General features: G+C 38.1%; 1 protein-coding gene across 4 annotated transcripts in view; it reads left to right on the top strand.

Moving 5' to 3' along the window:
- The first annotated feature begins 8,588 nt into the window (after window positions 1–8,588).
- LOC134541880 (structural maintenance of chromosomes protein 6) overlaps window positions 8,589–20,642 on the top strand; it is a 65,122-nt gene continuing 53,068 nt past the window's right edge. For 2 of the 4 annotated variants that reach the window (XM_063385594.1, XM_063385593.1), the window contains exons 1-2: window positions 8,603–9,035; window positions 15,079–15,260. In XM_063385594.1, the coding sequence (XP_063241664.1) occupies window positions 8,902–9,035; window positions 15,079–15,260 (316 nt within the window). In that variant the 5' untranslated portion in view covers window positions 8,603–8,901. Of the gene's footprint in view, window positions 9,036–15,078; window positions 15,261–20,642 lie in introns of all 4 variants that reach the window. The other 2 variants (XM_063385592.1, XM_063385595.1) reach the window with 2 other exon arrangements.

Below are 20,642 nucleotides of genomic sequence, written 5' to 3'. Positions count from 1 at the left end.
AATGAGTGAATGTATTTAGGCTATTTAACATTCTAAATTCAGCTTCTGATTTAAAAATTTAGCAGGGCCCCCCCTAATGGAAATGTCTGGGCACGCCTATGCTACTGCTTCCTTAAGATTATAGAGTTTCGAAAAATTTACTACATTATGATTAATTTATATTCCAAAGGAGTAATAATTTAAAAAAGAAATTATAAAATTGATTATACCGGTTAAATTAGAGAAAATGTAATAAAAATACAACAGTGTAGAATGGCCGTGGCGTGGTCTATTTTTAGATGAAGGCATAGGTGGTTGTTCATTGGCTGTTTATGATTGGGTAATGATTGACAAACTGCAAACCACATCATTGCTGTCCAGCTCGGCTATATTTTTGGCGTGGGCGGCTGGAACTCGCAATAAACAGAATGGTTTAGTTTCTGGATGCTTAAGCATTCTGAGCTTTAGTTCCCAAGCTTTTTTTTTTTTTTTTTTTTTTTCGCGTTTATTAAAGGTGCACAAGTTGTCTATTGTTGGGTTATTTTCCGGTAAATTTGATATTCTTGTCCTCCCCACATCGCGCCGCTTCACTTCACTGCGGCACCTTTTAACCGAGACATTATAAACATAAATCATAATTTATTCATTCCATAAATCAGATGCAGCGTCCATCTCGGGCCTCGAGCCTCCCGTCCGACACTGCTCGTGGCTTCACCGCCAAGCCCAACATTTTCTGGCGTGGCACGTGCAGTATCACAAGCGCAGGCCGTTGTACACACACTTCAACGTATAACATCTGTATCGACAACTTTCTCTTTGCCATGTCCATATGCTAAACAGATTTTATGGTTTCATTCAATTTTTACAGTTTTAAAACATTCTCTAGCTTTGATCTATCCAAATACAATATTTCAGCAAACCACAAAGGAAGTATGATTTGAATAATAATTATTCTCCTTGGTGTAAAAAGGCATTTTTATTTTATTTTATTATTCCACTCGCATGTTGTTTGGACAGAGAAAGAGCAATATTATGAGGTAATTCCCTGCCAACCACACAACGGCGCCCCCAGCTTACCGAGGCGATTACAATGCCATCTCTTGTCGGGCAATCCTACTAGTTTCAAAAGTGCACAAAATATTTATTTTAGTGTGGCGAATTCTAATTTTATTTATAAGTATTCATTGCTTAAACTGCATTATTACTAGAAAATTTCAATTCAAACAGAGTAAGGCATCAAAGAGAAACAGTCTTATGAGAAATATTGGATGAGATAATTTCTACCTGGCGAATCGCGTTCAGGTGTAAATTCAAGGAGAATGTGTGCTTAGTGCAGACTCAGCATAAAAAGGAATAACTCAATTATAAAAATAAATCGAATTAACAAACTGCAGTAACGATAAACACAACGATAAACACTTCTAATGATTGGTAGCTCTGTCTACCAATAGGATAACTTTAGTACGAAACATTTCCATAATTATAGTTAATATTTAGAAACAAATATCTGCAAAATAACCAATATAAATAACATGTAAAAATTCTGAATTGTTCAACCTCGTTACATTATGTGAGGTATATTCAGATAAAAATACGCGACGCAATTCTGTAGGTAGGCCTATCACCGAGTCGTAGGTTATTTGATTGAAATTTAATTTAATCCTAAAGGAACCAAAACCATTATTTAAATAAAGTCAAGCATTGTTTTAAAGAATATGTCCAATTTACTGCATTTAAAAATGCAACACGAGTGTCATTCTAACCTTTAAAATTCGGTTGTTCGAGAGGCATAGCTTGTAATTGAACAACAATGGTACAATTGTGAACTATGGACATGTTTACATGTTTTTTTATTATTGATATTTCATAAATTAATGTTTATTTAAATCTTAAAAATGTTAACTTGTCAATTTATGTTGTCATAGTATTGATTTTAAATATTTGAGCAACCCAGTACTTAGCCAGATATGTTTCATCTAGAATCTAGAAATAAAATGATTTTCTAGTTTCTAAATGTTTCTATCATGATTCTATTTATCTTTGGTTCTCATTTCTATACATATTTTTATTGTCTGCTTAAATTTTCCGTTTTAACTATATGTTGTGCATCAATTCACATTTCATTATATTCACCTACACCTTGCCGTCGTCCAGGTTCTTGTGTTCGAGATCCGGCGTAGTTCCTAGCAAGAAGGCTGGTGTTTTACTGTAAACGTGTCCGGGAGGGTGCCAGGCTAACTCTGTGGCTAGCCACGAGGTGGGTCGTTGGGTGCGAATGTCCCTGCGTGGCCCGCTAGGAACGGCGGTGGTGGTCGTGGTGTGAGGGATCCCTGGTTATTGATACTCTACTGGCCCTACACAGCATAGCACGCTGATCTCTAACTGGATTGGGGGAGTTCACAAAATAACATACACGAGTCTGGTTTGCACTGTCGTATACACGTCGCGCACGGAGTGTGTGGTGTGGAAGTTTAATTGAAATCGGCAGTTACACTTGCAGTTACAGTTACACTATGCACACTAATTTTCCCTACACAAATTACACTAGATTGACACTGGGCGCTCTGATGCGCCCTCCCTAATATTAAGTCCTCACGCCAGTCGAGGTTGAGGGGGGGAGTTCGATTGGAGTCGGCCAATCCTGTAAATTGTGAACGGCGACGTCCGGGCCCACCTGTGTGGACCGTGGCTCGCTATGAAATTCATTAAAAGTCTTTAAGTCGCTGAGGCAGGTGCCTGTGCACTTCAGCGATTAACCAAAAGTCTGTGATTGCGGGAGACGGCCCACACCGTATGCTGCACTGTCCTGCGTAATGCCTTGTACGGGGATTTTTCGTTTACGCGGCTGGGATAGGCCCTACACCGTAAAAGGACCGGGTGCACACGGGGAGTTAATTACAAAAAGGTTTTGGAGAGTGACTATAATTACCAGGAGTGAAATCGGTGAAGACAAAGGTTGAAGGCTTCCCGTGGGACGCACATCCGTCCTGGTCCGCGAGTCGCTCGGTACTGGCGTCTGGCCCTGGCACGAGGGGAGGACTCAGCATCCGCTTGCGCCAAAGTTTCTAAAGTTCCGTTATTCGGAAATTATTAAATTAATAGGAGATTGAAAGTGGCTCTAAATTCACACATTAAATAATAAAAATCAACCTAATACACAGATACATTTTGGGAATTGGGTTTAACAAGTTTACATTAATTAAGTTTGAATAATGCGAGTCACACTGGAGACTGTTCGTCACTTGTTGACTACTCCAGTGGCGAATGATACACATAATTTGGGGAGGTTATAATTATGTCACACACTACTTTATTTAATTAAGGCTGAAGGCCACAAGGGGAGCACTCACAAATGTATTAATAAAAACTCACACGTGAGTGACCCGGGCACTCCTACGTCGCACTTCCCTTGGACGGGGTTTTTAATTAAAAGTGATGTTATCATTAAATTATGTTTAATATATAATGTACAGGAACTGCGTTGCCTGGTTGATTAGGGCATGGTCTTTAATTCTACCTTATGTTCCGGTGCTCACCTGACTCGGGTGGGCCATAGCTAGGGGTGCGTTCTGTTAGCGGGGTCGGATACTGGTGGTTTCAGGTCGGGTTTTAGGGTGGCCTTCGGTCGGACGACGTCAACCTTTACTAAGCTCACCAAGTAGGATTTTCTGAATTTTCCAAATTTTCTCTTAGGATGGTAGTTACTTGGCCAGCGAATGAGCTTGAATAATAATTTTCTTCAATAATTAGAAACAGAAATGGAATGCTGAGTCCAGGCTTCGGACATGGCAAGACATATTCCATTCGTGGGGCATCCTGATGGTCTAGGGATCCCACGATGGGGACAGGAAAATGCGCGACGACAGCGATTTTAACTAGATTTCATCTAGAGTTCAAGTCTAGGACGTCTGAATTGTATTTTGATCAGTCTTCGGCAGTCGTCACAGTGCTGGTGTGCAACCGCATAGATGGCCGATGTTAATTGCCTCAAGTATTCTTCAGAGCTGAGACGTTTCCTGATGTCATCGTTGGTGATACCAATTCATGATTAGGAATTTTCAGCCAACCCGAAGGAGGACAATAGTGTTCCAGACTACAGCTTCTCACTTAAGTTTTAGTGATAGACAATTTCCTAGCTTCTTACCAGATATCCTGAATCAACTAGGGACAGGTCCAGAGGTTCTAAACTCGAGGCAGATAGTCACTCTAAGACCATATTGAGATGTTATGTATATTATGTGGTCTAGTTCAGCTGAATAGTTGAGTCGTTCGGCAAACTATCACAGTCTGTCTAATTATTTAAATATTAACTTTCAGTTAAATCAATTGCTTAAAATATTTAGTTTGAAACTCTTTCGTTACAAAATTGCAAATATTGTTTTTAAACTGACATCGCCCGACCGAAGGCCACCCTAAAGCCCGACCTGAAACCGCCAGTATCCGATCACGCTAACAGAATGCACCCCTAGCCATGGCCCACCCGAATCAGGCGAGCACCGTGGAGCAAAGGTAGAATTAAAGCCCATGCCGTAATCAACCAGACACCACGATTCCGGTATATTGTAAATTCAACGTAAATTAATGATAACACCACTTTTAATTAAAAACCCCGTGCAAAGGAAGTGCGATGTAGGAGTACCCGGGTCACTCATGTGTGGATTTTTATTAATACATTTGTGAGTGCTTCCCTTGCGGCCTTCAGACTAATTTAAATAAAGTAATGTGTGACTTAATTATAACCACCCCAAATTTTTATGTATCATTTGCCACTGGAACAGTCATCAAGCGACGAACAGTCTCCAGTGTGACTCACATTATTCAAACTTAATTAATGTAAACTTGTTAAATCCAATTTCCAAAATGTATCTATGTATTAGGTTAATTGTTATTATTTAATGTGTGAATATAGAGCCACTTTCAATCTCCTATTGACATCGTACGGCCGAAGGCCACCCCAAAGCCCGACCTGCACCCACCAGTACTCGGCTCCGCTAACGGAAAGCACCCCTAGCCATGTCCCACCTGAGTCAAGTGAGCGGACCGCAGCCCAAGTTAGAGAATAGTGAACCATTTTAATTAATCATGCAACGCACTCCCCGTGCCTACAAAATTCCCCACACAATAATAAAGTAATCAAAAACAAACAAAAACCCCTAATTAATAAAGTGCGACGTAGGAGTGCCCGGGTCACTCACGTGTAGTTTTCTACTAAAACAGCTGTGAGTGCAACCCTTGCCGCCTTCAGCCTAAATTCAGTAGTGAAACGTGTGACGTAACGCAAACCGCCCCAAATTAGCATTATCATTCGCCACTGGAGTAGTTATCAAGAAACAGACAGTCTCCAGCTTGACTCTAATATTCAAACTTATTTTAGACAAACTTATTAAATGTCAATTCTAAAACATATATAGATATTAAGTTAATCATTAAGTTTTATTATGTGAATTTAGAGCCACTTAAAATTAGTTAATTATATAGATTTTTACGAATAACGGAACTTTAGAAACTCTGGCGCGACAGGGAGCTCACCCCTCCTCTCGCGCCAGGGCTGCACGCCAGTACAGCGCGACTCGCGGACCGGGACGGACGCACGTCCCACGGGGAGCCAGCATCTCTTTGTTTCACCGAACGTCCATCTGGTAATTATAGTCACAACCAAAACCTTTTTTTTAATACTCCCCGTGTGCGCCCGGTCCTTTTCCGGTGTAGGGCCTAACCCAGCCGCGTCAATTTAACACGCACCACACAAAGCATTACGTGGGGCCGTGCAGTATACGGTACGGGCCGTCTCCCGCCACCCCAGAACTTTATCTAATCGCCCAGTGCACAGGCACAGGCTACATTCAAGCTTAAACGTGTTTTTAATTTAGTAGCGAGCCGCGGTCCGCACAGGTGGGCCCGCGCGTCGCCAGTTACAGATTACGAGATTAGCCGATGCTAATCGAACGCTCTCCCTCGACTGCAACTGGCGTGAGGACTTAATAAGTAAACACACGTAGAGGCACGCAGGTGTCCTTCTCAGATAACGTGTGCAGTGTAATCGTGGACGTAAAAGCACCACAGAGTGCCGTTTTGTCAAGTGTAATTGTAATAATAGTGTAATCAAAACTTCTACGTGTTCCGACGCCTCACTGGCAGTCATGTACCGCTGAGTAGACCTCGCGCCCAATGTAATGAACCAGTGTAAATCGTGAACAATAAAACGTCCATCCCGCACCTCCCGTGCGCGACGTGCGACCCGTAGAACAACTAGAACATGTATGTAAATTAACCTAAACAACCCAACCTAATCAGGAAACAAATTCCATCACCGCCAACGGTTCTAGCGGGCCACGCTGGGGCAACGAACCCACGACCATCACACGGTTAGACACCGAGCTAGCCTGGCGCCCTCCCGGAACAGAAATCTCTAAGAAAGCCAGCCACCCGCTAGGACCTGCGCCCGACCTCGAACACGAGACCGCGGCGGACGGCACTATTAATTTAATAATTTCCGAATAACGGAACTTTAGAAACCTTGGCGCGAGAGGACGCGGAGCCCTCTCCTCGTGCCAGGGCCAGACGCCAGTACCGAGTGACCCACAGACCGGGACGGACGTGCGTCCCACAGGGAGCCTTCAACCATTGTATTCACTGATTTCATTCCTGGTAATTATAGTCACTCTCCAAAACCTTTTTGTAATTAACTCCCCGTGTGCGCCCGGTCCTTGTACGGTGTAGGGCCTATCCCAGCCGCTTAAACATAAACTCCCCGCACAATGCATTACGTGGGGCAGTGCAGTATACGGCGCGGGCCGACTCCCGCAATCACAGACATTTGGTTAATTGCCAAAGTGCACAGGCACCGGCCACATCGAGTTAAAGACTTTTAACGAATTTCATAGCGAGCCGCGGTCCACACAGTTGGGCCTGAGTGCCGCCGTTCGCAATTTACGGGATTGGCCGACTCCAGCGAACTCTCCCGCACGACGTCGACTGGCGTGAGGGCTTAATATTAGTGACGGCGCATCAGAGCGCCCAGTGCCAACATAGTGTAATTTGTGTAGGAAAAAATAGTGTAACTGTAAATGCAAGTGTAACTGTCAATTTCAAGTAAACGTCCACTCTGCACACTCTGTGCGCGACGTGTACAAGACAGTGCAAACCAGACTCTTGTATTTTATTTGTGAATTTCCCCAATCCAGTTAGGGATCAGCATGCTATGCTGTGTAGGGCCAGTAGTGTATCAGTAACCAGGGATCCCTAACACCACGACCGCCGCCGCCATTCCTAGTGGGCCACGCAGGGGCATTCGTACCCACCGACCCACCTCGTGGTTAACCACCGAGTTAGCCTGGCGCCCTCCCGGACACGTTTTCCGTAAAGAACCAGCCTCCCCGCTAGGAACTACGCCGGAGCTCGAACACAAGAACCCGGGCAACAGAAAAACTTACATAAATGAAATAATGTTACGTCTGCATTTTAAGCGATGGGCATTAAGTTTACGAGACCCGATTGCTTTAAAAGAAATTGCATTGTCTGCAGAAGACCAGTTCTCTACCAGACATCGGTGAATTAACATGACATATAAAATTTGTCAGGGGCACATGCGGGTGACTAAGGTCTTCAATCTGGCCAGCTGACAGCTGCCGGTAAACAAAAAGTGGTGTGGCAGGTATACCCTTCGCCTAAGCTAATGCCTCAGGTCCAGCAACACCTACAGCAGAGGAAGGACCAAGAGCACAAATGCTCTCATCAGTGAACAGCCAAGCCCTGTAAACCAGCAAAATATGCTGGCGATTGGGGATCCAAGCTGCCTTTAATTGTTCCATTGTCCTTGGAGTCATCAACAGCCATGACTAGTAAGTTGAATGTCATGCAGCTGGCAGTCTACCATTTTGTCAATTATGGCCCCAGCAATAGAAAGGCGTCATAATATTCCTCTCGGGCATCCGACACTTTTCAGTTTCATTTAGCATGGAGATGTTTACAGCCCGAAACCTGCAATGTCCAGCCTGCATTTCGTCACATTTTTCAATGTTTCAACTCTCCAGGGTCCCTGCGGTGCCTTTACCGATAAAGCTACTCCCTGCTTTGCGCCTATATTAATCTTGGTTTCATCATCAATTGATGATATTTGGACCCTACCGAGCCAACTAATGGCTCATGGACAGCAATTGGTTATTCGCAGTCACCCCAGTAAAATAATAACCCGGATCCTTTAATTGCCACCCACGATATACGGTTAGTAGCTGATGGTACTGCTAATTTGTCCTCGGTTAGCTTACAAAACCCCCATGCACTGCAAGCCTTCGGCGGTCCTAAAAGTAGTAAGGTACTCCCTTTTCACAGCTCACGGGTGCAATGACTACACGCCGAGAAATCACAACCAAACACCTTTATAAATTACAATAGGTGCTACCTAACCTGCACGAAAGTGCGGAGAATTTCGATGATCTTTTGAACTATTAGGCTGTTGAACTTTAATGTTGTGGAAGTTTGGCTTCTCTCTATAGGAAAAGTCTTAAGTATTGATTGTGATTGTATATAAATTCTCTTTTGCATGTAAAACTTATGATATTCACTATTTCTAACTCCATGAGGTATTCGTTGAAAATTCATGTGTCTGTGACTCCTTTTTTTTTTTTTTTTATTTGTACAAGGTTTTCTTTGGACTTTCATAGAGAGATAAAGATATTCGTAACTATAAGATAAATAATGACAGTAATAATTAAATAATTTAAAATTAACTTTTGTGGTAGTAGTTAAACATAGTCAATCTTTGCGGATGGTGGTTAAGTGAAATTGTGGAAATGAAGTATGAAGAGATATAGTTGGTCTTATAGGTTAGGATATCTGTGTACTGTACCTGTTTCCACAAATTTTAGTTGCCTTCGTATGCATGAAGATTGTCATGATTGAGTGTATCGATGTATTCAAAAAATGGATACTAATAACAAAGAGTCACGTAATTTACTGGTGTTTTCGACATCAGATAGCGACTCGCTCTCTGAAGTTCCAGAATTTCTTGTGGCACCACCACCGCCTCCAGCAGCAAGGAAAAAGAGACTCAAGCGGTTAGCAAAAGATTTAAAAATGTTTGTTAAAATAATACAAAAAGTGGTAAATGTTGAAAGTTGTTTCTTATTGAAAAAATACGAAAATTTTGTTTTTGGGTAGTTATCTAGAAGAGGGATGCATACGAAAAGTGAAAGAAAATCCGAAAGTGTAAATTTTTTGGGAGTTGTCTGGAACCCAATACCATTACAATATTGATGACATCACTAACATGGCGGTACTGACATCATTACCACCCTTACATTGTTACAGAACAAGCACGGGAATATGGGGGTTTTGGGCAGGGAACATTCACACGCTTGTTTTGCACAAACCACTTTTGGTAAATATGTAGTTGGGCGGTATTTGCGAAAAAAAATGTTAAAAATTCGAAAATACTTTTATTCTATGCTCTTTAACTTCCTCTTTTCATTATAAGCGGCGGAGGTAAGAAATTCCAAATACTTTAGGAGATATCAAATTTTTAAATTTCATCATATGTAGTTGAGCGGTATTTGCGAAATAAAATGTAAAAAATCCGAAAATATCTTTTAGTATATGCTCTTCAACTTCCTCTTTTCATTAAAAGCGGCAGAGATAAGAAATTCAAAATACTTTAGGAGATATCGAATTTTTAAATTTCATCACAATTTTACCAGTGCATTCATGTGGAATTCCGCATTGTTTCTTGTTTACGAGTATCTATTTTTTTTATTGGATAATGTCACGTGATTGATCGTGATAGGCCAGAATTCAAATGAACCAATACGTGATTATTTAGTTCATTTATTGTTTTAAAACGGTGTTTAATTACCGCCTCCAACTTAGGCGAGTTTTTTACGTTTCTAATTTTAAAGTTTTATTTTTTATTGTTGCGCAAGTAATAAGTAACAAAAAAATTTTAGGTGAGTTGTTACTGTTCATCCTTTGTTCTGGTTTGTTAAGTCAGGTCAGTTACATTATAAATACTTTAAAACTAAAGAACCATTGAAATAATTTCATTTTATTTTTAATGTACGCTTAGTTTCAAAGTATTTATAATGTAACTGACCTGACCTAATCAACCATTTTCATTAATTAGGCATTCACAAACACACAGCAAAATAAAAAAAATGGCTTCGGTCAAATGATAAACACAGGTCTTGTATGCAAAATAAGAACGGCGATATCTCCCAAAGTATTTGGAATTTCTTATCTCCGCCGTTTTTAATGAAAAGAGGAAGTTGAAGAGCATCTAATAAAGGTATTTTCGGACTTTTAACTTTTTTTTCGCAAATACCGCTCAACTACATATGATGAAATTTAAAAATTCGATATCTCCTAAAGTATTTGGAATTTCTTACCTCCGCCGCTTTTAATGAAAAGAGGAAGTTGAAGAGCGTCTAATAAAGGTATTTTCGGATTTTTAACATTTTTTTTCGCAAATACCGCTCAACTACATATTTACCCCACTTTTCTCTACCAAACTAACTTTTAGGTATCATATTGTATACTACAGTCATACCTATTTTAGTATAGGATATGATACCAAATTAATATTTCCCACAGTATCGTGTTCTCTACTTCAGTCTTACCTATTCACGTATAGAACACGATACTAAATTTACATTTTCTATGTATCGTATTATGTACTACAAACCCGCCTTGTTTATTGTATTTTGTGATACCACATTTTATAATTTAATTATAAAACACTTTGCTGAAAATATATTCCATACACTAATTTACTTTTCTCAACAACAATACATTTTGAAAACCAAGCTATCCAAAATACACATTCCCATGCTTATACTGTAAGAATGTTGAGGTCTTAATCACTTCAGCACAGCTTTGTTGACGACTTCGATATCCCTATCATATGGCAATGTAAACGTATAAATATATTTTTATATATGTATTTTAGCTTACCTACTCTCACCAAAACTTTCACATTTGTTTTATCACTTCATCGATTGCAAAACTAACCTAGAGAAAAAAGACCCTTTCTTTACATTACCTACTAAATTTTATGATTCACCTAACCAAATAAACTATTTTATCTTACATTGCAAATCAAACACACTACGCACCTCTCATCCAACACATCATTTAAAAAATTGTATGGACATATTGCTGGTATACACTGTATGTCATAGAAAAACCTCAAAAACAGACAAAAATGAATACACAATTACACTGAGAACAAGCCAAGGTGAAATGTTACGTGCCTAGACAGTGCTCAGAATTCTGCAAAAGGAGTTCGTCAGAAAAATATCACAGCACAGGCTATCACAGTGGGCTGACAACGATGAAACAGTTGTGAAAAGAATAAAAAATTCAGATAATACAATAACCTTGGACAATACGACAGGCAGGAGAACCCAACAATGAAACTAAACAGATATTTTGGACTACACGGTGATTACAGCTAGGTCTGTGTGAAGCTTTGACTAAGCTAATCAATTGAAGCTCTTTTTAATATTCAATTTGACTTCGCCAGGAATTTTTCTATTCGTTTTATTTAAAGTTTCATGTGTGATGCAAAGCTTCACGTTGTATGTGAAGCTTCACATTTGTTGTAAAACTTTAAAACATTGGAAACATAAGATTCACTCATGAAATAATTTAGTTTTTTTGTTGCTTAAATAAAGTTGGTTACTTAAATAATATCAAAAGGTGGTACTCCATTTACTTTTAATGCTCAATATTAATATTATGCATGGTTACTTTATAATTCTTATATAATGATATTATACTTAGGGCCCATTCGTTTATCACTTAATCAGTTAAAACATAACAAATGTTATATGATTTTTTTTCTTCATTACTGTTTTTTATATAAAATAAGTTTAATACAGCTTCGCCGAGAACAATATTCATAATTCGATTTGACTTCGCGAATATTTTAAACATTTCATTTGATATTCGCTTCGCATCACAAAACTGGCATTCACACAGGCCTCGTTACAGAACTGACAAACAAATCACTTGCGACATTTTGAGAACTGACATCTGCTGCCATCAACAGGCACAAACAGATACAGGCAGCTGATTTCAGTTTGGTCCCTGTGTGTTTATGTAGCTATCTTTTTGTCCATTTTCAACATTTTTCTATGACATACAGTGTAAACCAGCAATGGCATATGTTCTTGTTTGCAGGTAAAAAAAAAATTGTAACTTTTCAATGTCCCTTAGATGTAGAGAACATTTATTTACTTTATTTATCCTGCTTAGTTCCAATATGCAGAGTTTTTCAAAATATATGATATTAAAATTCTGGTTATATTTAATTGCCCAGTATTAATTTGAAAACTGTTACTTGCTAATACTTATAGTTTCAGTTACAGGAGAATAATGCCTTAACTTTGAAGTGTTCTTTTATAACTTTAATATTAATTTAAAGGCAAATCTTACAGGATTGTTTAAAAAAAAAAAAAAAAAAAAAAGTTTTGTATAGCTTCATTATCACCAGAGCATCTTTTTTTAAAACTTGTAATCAACCAACAAAATTATTTTTTGGCATTTACTTTTAACACCTGAGTTATTTACTGCACGTCATTGTGATATTATATGCAGCTTAGTTTACCTGAAAACTATTTATTTTCCTTATTTTTTTTTTACATTACAGTACCATTTTTACAATTTTGCTGTAAGTAGACTATGAAGTTTATCATTCACAACACTTAACAGTGATATCATAATTTTAATGTGACTGACCCGAACTAATGAACTTTCACTTTAATCATGGTAACTTAGACCTAAAAAAACTTAGTGTTCCTAGAAACCTAACATTGCTAGGGAAACCTAGACTCCCTGGACATTGAAAATGACAGAAAAATGCCATGAAACTCATCTACAGTATTTTGGAGGTGGCTACAAGTATTTTTCAGCAAGCAGGAAATTGTGCAGACTTTCATATTAAATTTAAAGTAAAATATAAAAATTATGTGTGAAATAATTCAAAATGAAGACATTGGATAACTTAAAAAACATTAGATAGTAATAATAAATATTTTTAAATCATTAAATATAAATTATCTCTAACAAATATGTTTGCCTGTTGCATTCTTAGGAATTTGATAGCAGCCTAAAGGTTGTGGGAAGCTGATGTACATTTTGAGATATGATTCTAGTTTAGTCTAGTTCTAGAATACATCAGCGAAAGACCCCAAAATCGTATTTTCATAGCTATTCATTAAACAAAAATCATTAATATTTTATGTGTATGCCCATTTATCACTTTATCAATAAATTACTTATATTTTTACTGTGTTAACTATTAATGAGTAGTAGTGTTCTGTGAATTTTCTTGTTTTAATTTGCTTTCTAAATTTGCCCTAGTCACGCTGGCAAAGTTTCTGTTTTTGATGTTTTCTATTATTTTTTGTTCACAGTTGAGTGCACACTTTCAAAATCCTGCTTGATTGTATGTACTTTGTATTGCTAATCACCCCTTTTCTGCTTCAATTCAATGTTAACAGGGTCCTATTTGTTGAGTCTTGAATATATGCATCTATGGTGTCAAAATGAAATTAGGTAGTAAAAAAAATGTTACTTGGTTATATAGCGAGCCAATTCTTACGATAGTTGATTTCATAACATTTTAGGTTAGCATGAATGCACTACAGCCAACTTTGAAATCGAAAATTTTGGGTGCCATGCATGAATATACTATAGCATTAATTTTTTCTAAAAATTAATGCAGTGTTTTTTTAACAAGCTTGAAAACACTGAAGCAAATTATTAATTATTTTCTATTGTTTGCATGAATTTGAGTAGTATGTAATGTTATTTTGTATTTAAAGTAATAATGTAGATTTTGATTCTGGTTTAGGTCAACTTTGTAGAATATATGCGAGTGGTGTTATATGTTAATGAATTGCTTACTTTGCACAAAGAGTGGTGTTAATCATTGTAAAGAATCAGTGCAGTCTCTCTATGTTGAGTGGGTTCAGGTAGGGTTCAGAGACCAATGCTTAGAAAACTCTGTTTTCAGCTAAGATATTGTGAGAATCCGGATGGACCGTGTGCTAGAGAAAGTGAAGCCAAACAAAACATGCAGACAGGGAAATTGCTCAATATTTTGGTCATAACAGCCATTCACAGGAGCACATCCAGGATCCAGAATTTAATTTCGGAGGGGTGGGTGTGATAGAACCAATTTGCCCCCGTGGTGGTTCTAAGGGATCTGTGAATGGTCAGCTCCCCTCCCCTGGCACACAAAAAATAACCCACTGGAACTAAAATAAAATAACTACGTAGTGATAACAACAAATAATCTACTTAATATATATTTGATAATAAACTTTAAAGATGTGAGGATGGTGTTAAAGTATCCTTTAGGCTAATATTTTTAAAAAATTTTGTATTCTCACATTAACTTGAAAAGTATTCAGTACCACTCAAAGTCCTCCATCATTCGCCCCTTCCAAGATTCGAAGCTGTGTCCACTCTTGTTTTGCTCAAAGTTGCTTTTAAATTCTTTCCTTTTGTTGGTGGGAATGATATATTTCTCTAAAGATATTTTAGGATTTCGGGACATATATATCCCCCCCCTTCTTTTTTTTTCATACACATCACTCAAAACTTTCTTAAGACAAAAACAAAAAAGTCTGTTCTTTTCAATATGGCACAACAGCTGTATCCCCTCATGCCCCCTTTCCTTTACATTCCCCTAACTTTACGCTCCCTCCAACATCCCTTCATCCTCCTAGCTTTAAGTTCCCCCCTTTATGTCCCCCTAGAATTATGCTTCTCTTCACAAACCCCCTAGCTTAATTCTACTCACCCCACATCCCGCTAGCATTATGCTACCCCTAGCTTTATGCTACTCTCCACATCCCCTTTGTTTAATACTACCCCCCACATCCCCGTAGCTTTATGCTACCCCCCCCCCCCCCCCCCCTCTTTTTCCACATCCTACTATCTGTTTGTTTGCCCATGGTTTGTAGACCTATCATATCATATAAATGTTAATCATTGACAAAGTTGTGGAACAGAAATGTAGTTTTAAATCTGTGTTGTGAAGTCCTAATATGTCCAGGATGACTAAATGTTTCATTTCACGGTTGTGAAATGTTGCAGACGCCTCCGCTCTTCGTCAGCATCGCAGCGTTTCCACAGCACCCATTCGTGCCACTGCAGGGGCCACACCATTGGCTTGTCCATAGCGGTGTTTGTGCTGCTCTGCTGGTTGGTTATTGTCTCGTGGCTGGCGGCGGCGCTACACTCCGAACTCAAGTTACTTGATGAAAATGTTCGAGGCGGTGAGTGAGCTGGTGTTTCCCAGTACAACCATTATAATATTGGTCGTCCATGTTATCTCAGAATAAATTCAATTCATTCTATGATAATTGTTGCATAGTCTTTGGTAATTTTCGCTGTTTGGTGACCTGGGTAAGTAAAATAAATAACTTTAGTGTTTGCCTATGTTTGTGTTCACAAATTGGTACAGTGATGAAAAGCATTCATAACTCAGTACATGATAATGAAAACTTGCCAAGCTATTTACAATTTTTTCATGAACTCACAATACACTAGGGTTGCCAACCGTTCCGTATTGTACGGGATTTCCCGTATTCCGTGACTAAAAGAATTATCCCGTACGTAGGCAGGACGGGACGTGATATTTCCCGTATCTTGTTTAAAGTTCAATCCACAGACCTGCATAAAATTGAAAAAGTATTTTCCCGCCTGCGCTGCACCACCTGTTATATGTATTGCGACATTGCGAGGATCCGTTTACTCCGCAGTTCACTGGCCACCAAATAGTTCATGTTGACGCCGACAGGTGGCATCACTCGTCCGCGCTTAGTCTGTTATGTTTATGTTGATATTGTGTTGAGTTGAAAACGGAATAAGTTGAGTAAATTGGGTAAAGTTAAGTTGAAAAAATGTGCGATTCGCCACCGCGAAAAAAGAAACGGCTGTGCGTTTATTTAGTTCGATGGGAACATAACTATAAGTGGCTAACATGTAGTGATAATAGTTACAAAGCCAAATGTGTACTTTGCAAAAGAGAGTTTTCAATAGCACACGGCGGTGAAAACGATGTAAAACAGCATGCTTCAACATTGTTATATAGAACCACGGTTCAACAAGCAAATGCGAGTGAAAAAACTAAGATAAACAGTTATTTCGTTAAACAAGGCACTAGCGATTAAAATTCTGTTGTAGCATCTGAACTAGCTCTATGTTATCACAATACGAAGCATGGTTTAATTTATAACAGTTTTAATTGTAATACAAAATTGATACGGCATACAAAAACTGCTAAAATAGCACCAATTTGCATCTAGAAATTCAAATTTTTCCGGGGGAGGGCCCCGGACCCCCCCACTCTATTAGGTGGGGTTCAGTGTCCCTTATGGTCAGGGTGAAATAGTTGGTAACCCTACAATACACTGACAAAACATCATTCAAAATTCATACACAAGTACATAAAATGCTCATTAATTATAATAGCTATAAACATACCTACCTTAAGTTCTATAAAATATAATGTTATTGAGTTCTTAAAAAATGCAACTGGAAATAACATTCTCAGAATCAAACTTGGCAATTGTGTACACACTAATTTACTTTTTTGTTTATGTTACTCTATTAGGTGGGGTTCAGTGTCCCTTATGGTCAGGGTGAAATAGTTGGTAACCCTACAATACACTGACAAAACATCATTCAAAATTCATACACAAGTACATAAAATGCTCATTAATTATAATAGCTATAAACATACCTACCTTAAGTTCTATAAAATATAATGTTATTGAGTTCTTAAAAAATGCAACTGGAAATAACATTCTCAGAATCAAACTTGGCAATTGTGTACACACTAATTTACTTTTTTGTTTATGTTACTCTATTAGGTGGGGTTCAGTGTCCCTTATGGTCAGGGTGAAATAGTTGGTAACCCTACAATACACTGACAAAACATCATTCAAAATTCATACACAAGTACATAAAATGCTCATTAATTATAATAGCTATAAACATACCTACCTTAAGTTCTATAAAATATAATGTTATTGAGTTCTTAAAAAATGCAACTGGAAATAACATTCTCAGAATCAAACTTGGCAATTGTGTACACACTAATTTACTTTTTTGTTTATGTTACTCTATTAGGTGGGGTTCAGTGTCCCTTATGGTCAGGGTGAAATAGTTGGTAACCCTACAATACACTGACAAAACATCATTCAAAATTCATACACAAGTACATAAAATGCTCATTAATTATAATAGCTATAAACATACCTACCTTAAGTTCTATAAAATATAATGTTATTGAGTTCTTAAAAAATGCAACTGGAAATAACATTCTCAGAATCAAACTTGGCAATTGTGTACACACTAATTTACTTTTTTGTTTATGTTACTCTATTAGGTGGGGTTCAGTGTCCCTTATGGTCAGGGTGAAATAGTTGGTAACCCTACAATACACTGACAAAACATCATTCAAAATTCATACACAAGTACATAAAATGCTCATTAATTATAATAGCTATAAACATACCTACCTTAAGTTCTATAAAATATAATGTTATTGAGTTCTTAAAAAATGCAACTGGAAATAACATTCTCAGAATCAAACTTGGCAATTGTGTACACACTAATTTACTTTTTTGTTTATGTTCAAAGTGAAATTGTCAATATTTTTCAATTACTGCTCAGATTCCTTAAATTAAAAAATATATATATATATATATACATTTTATCCCTACATGCAGTTTCTGTTGCTAACTGAAAAGTTTTATATCAACATATAATGATATAATCATAAAAATATTTTGTTTATTTTTTTATGAATAGTATCTGTAAACTGACTTGATGTGGTTAAAAAAATTTGACAGAATTATAAATAACTCTAAAAAATTTCTAGGATTATTGTTTAAGTTCTAGCAGTGTGTTTGTATGCTTGCCTTTCACTAGCGCTTTTCCTTTTGCTATTTTAGTATTTTATGAGTAAAAAAACCCTCACAGTACAACAGAACATCTTCAGTGTTGTGAATGAGATGTTATAATTGATTGATTTTGCTGCAGTTCATTATATAACTTCAACTAGACACTTACAGTGTTGAGGGCGTACCGGTGTTACGATCTGAATTATTGGTGGAAATAGTGGGTGCCACCACGTGAGTGGGCACGTGGACCCGGCTTGATGCTCTTACTCAGGGCGTTACGTGGCCCGTGTGTGGCGAGATATTAGCCCTCCTGATCTTGAAACCAACACCTGTCCCTAACCGAGCCCGCTCTCAGCGTCGGGCACGCTTCTACTTCAGTGGCTACTACCGCAGTGGGCTCTTAGGACATCTCACACGCCGCTGACTGGGTTAAGGACCCACGTGGCCCCCCCGAACACAATAACACGTGACTCAATTAAGTTGGTTTTATTTACTTCTACGTTACACGTCCTCATACAATCCTCCCTTGATACTGTTAAAAACGTCCGAGGCACGAATCGGTTTAGTTGAGGACCACACAAGTGGTCGCCTCAAGCCATTACGTAAAACACAAGTGGTTAAAAAACTCCTGAGAGTATAGAAATTACTACTTAAACAGCCCCACCGACTGAGAGAGGCCCAGAGGATGAAAGAAGACAATTTGAATTAATTAACTGAACAGAATTACTTATCGGTGAGACAACGGTGATGTCCTCGGGGTGTCTGCAGAGACGTCTGCTCTCGGCCGGCTGTAGAAGGAGACTGGGGGGAGACAAGGGCTCGCGGCAGGAAACATGGTGCCCTTCGCGCCCAACACAATTACCGTTAACATCCTAGCTATTGCGTGCTCTGGGTTATTATAGAAAATAACATGAACTCTTTATAAAATTACCAGATACACATCCACGACCAGACCATCTGTAATAATTCCTTATGTGGTAAAATAGTTTGAATAAAGTTATATGTTAGTTCCGTCATCGCCCGCTAGGGAGCATCCTTGTCCGTGCTTGCACGTATTTTATTACAAAAATTATAATATATTAATAAACAAAAGACACTCACTTACTGACTTGTCGTGACACTATTTTAGGGGAGAAAAGAAAATGTTACAATATTATTAATTACATATAGGGGTGCGGCGCACTGCAGCTAAGTGCCCTCTTGCCGGGCTACCAACACACGCACACACGCACGCAAAAGCGGGAGGTTTGAACAGAGATGGTGGTGTTTGGGCGGTGGTATATCGGGCTCAAAGGGGCCGCAGGCCCGGACGACGTCAGTGTGAACACTAGAGCACTCTCAACTTCATGCTTGGACTGTAGCAATCAAGGATCTCAGACTTTGTAGGTGTCATATTAAACAAATATTTTAGGACTTGTTTATTTTGCAGGACTAAGAAAGGATACATTTGACCTGTATTATATAGTTGTAAAATTGTTCTTTAAGTACTGAATTTGATGGTGTATTTTATTGATGGTGCATTTTACTGTATGTTACTAATAAAAATTGTATAATATAAATCCTTGAAGTTTAAATGCACTAATTAATTTTTTTTTGTTAAAATATGTCAGTATTGATAACTAATGTTGTTTTAGAATGGTAGTATTTTCTATGAAGCATTTATTTGTGCAGATATTTTTTCAATACATATACAATTGTTCACAATATTAGACAGCTCTTAAACGCAATGTTAGAGCATCAGATACAATTTTTGAATCTTACCGCTTCCCAAGGAACAGATGTACCCAAGAGGCACGCAAGGCTGAATTTTCTTACACCTACAAGATCAGTCAGCAACATTCTTAAATGGCTCAGATATGGCGAGATTTAAGAAATGTCGGGTTAGCAAAGAAAGATACGACTCCATTAAATGATATTAATCCTAGAAAATTGAATCCTCCGTTATTAAGCAATTGGCGTATGAAGTCAAATATCAAACGGAAAGTAAATTACACGTAAACTTTAACAATAAGTTTCAAACATTTGGCTTAAGGAATGTAACTGTCAAAGTCATTAAGAAAGCAGGTGAAAGTGTCATCGCTGGTAACTCAGCATTTGACTGGTCTGAGGTTAGAGCTGGAGTGTCACAAAGCATGGCGGCATTTTACTTTGCTTACGTGACTGCGGGCTGGAAGCAGTTGAGTAGGATGATGATGATGTCATACAGAAATTGACTTCAAAATAAAATTAAAATCCAAATAAACAAATACATTACAAGGTAAAAAATAATTTTGATTCTCTTGTAGTATGTTAAGAGAAACTTTAGAAAATTTTTTTTTATTTACACTGTGAAATAGCTGCACGTTGAAAGTATGTTCGCAAAAAATGTTATTTCCAGCTCTAAATACACACCTTAAAAAAAAAGATTGGAATTCTTCCAGAATGAGTATTGTGAGATATTCCAAGCTGCATTGACATAGGTATGTTATTTATTAAACTATTAGGCATGCTTTGTGCTCATATACTAGTCATGTGAACATACCCTGAGTGCTGTAGCAGATGGTGCATTGTCCCACATCACCAAACGATACAGTCAGTTTGTGTTCAGCCTTGCAGTGACATGCCACGTAGACGAATACAAATGTTTGACAGGATTTAGATAGTGACTTTACTTTAGGCAAGCCCTACACAGCAAGATATTGCAAATCGGTTAAATGTCACACAAATCAGTGTGTCTGAGGTGTGGAGAAAGTACAGAGATGGAAAATG

The sequence above is a fragment of the Bacillus rossius genome (genome assembly GCF_032445375.1).
Source record: "Bacillus rossius redtenbacheri isolate Brsri chromosome 4 unlocalized genomic scaffold, Brsri_v3 Brsri_v3_scf4_2, whole genome shotgun sequence".
NCBI lineage: Eukaryota > Metazoa > Arthropoda > Insecta > Phasmatodea > Bacillidae > Bacillus > Bacillus rossius.
Note: the sequence above shows the minus strand (reverse complement) of the source record. Positions and strands in the feature narration are given on the sequence as shown.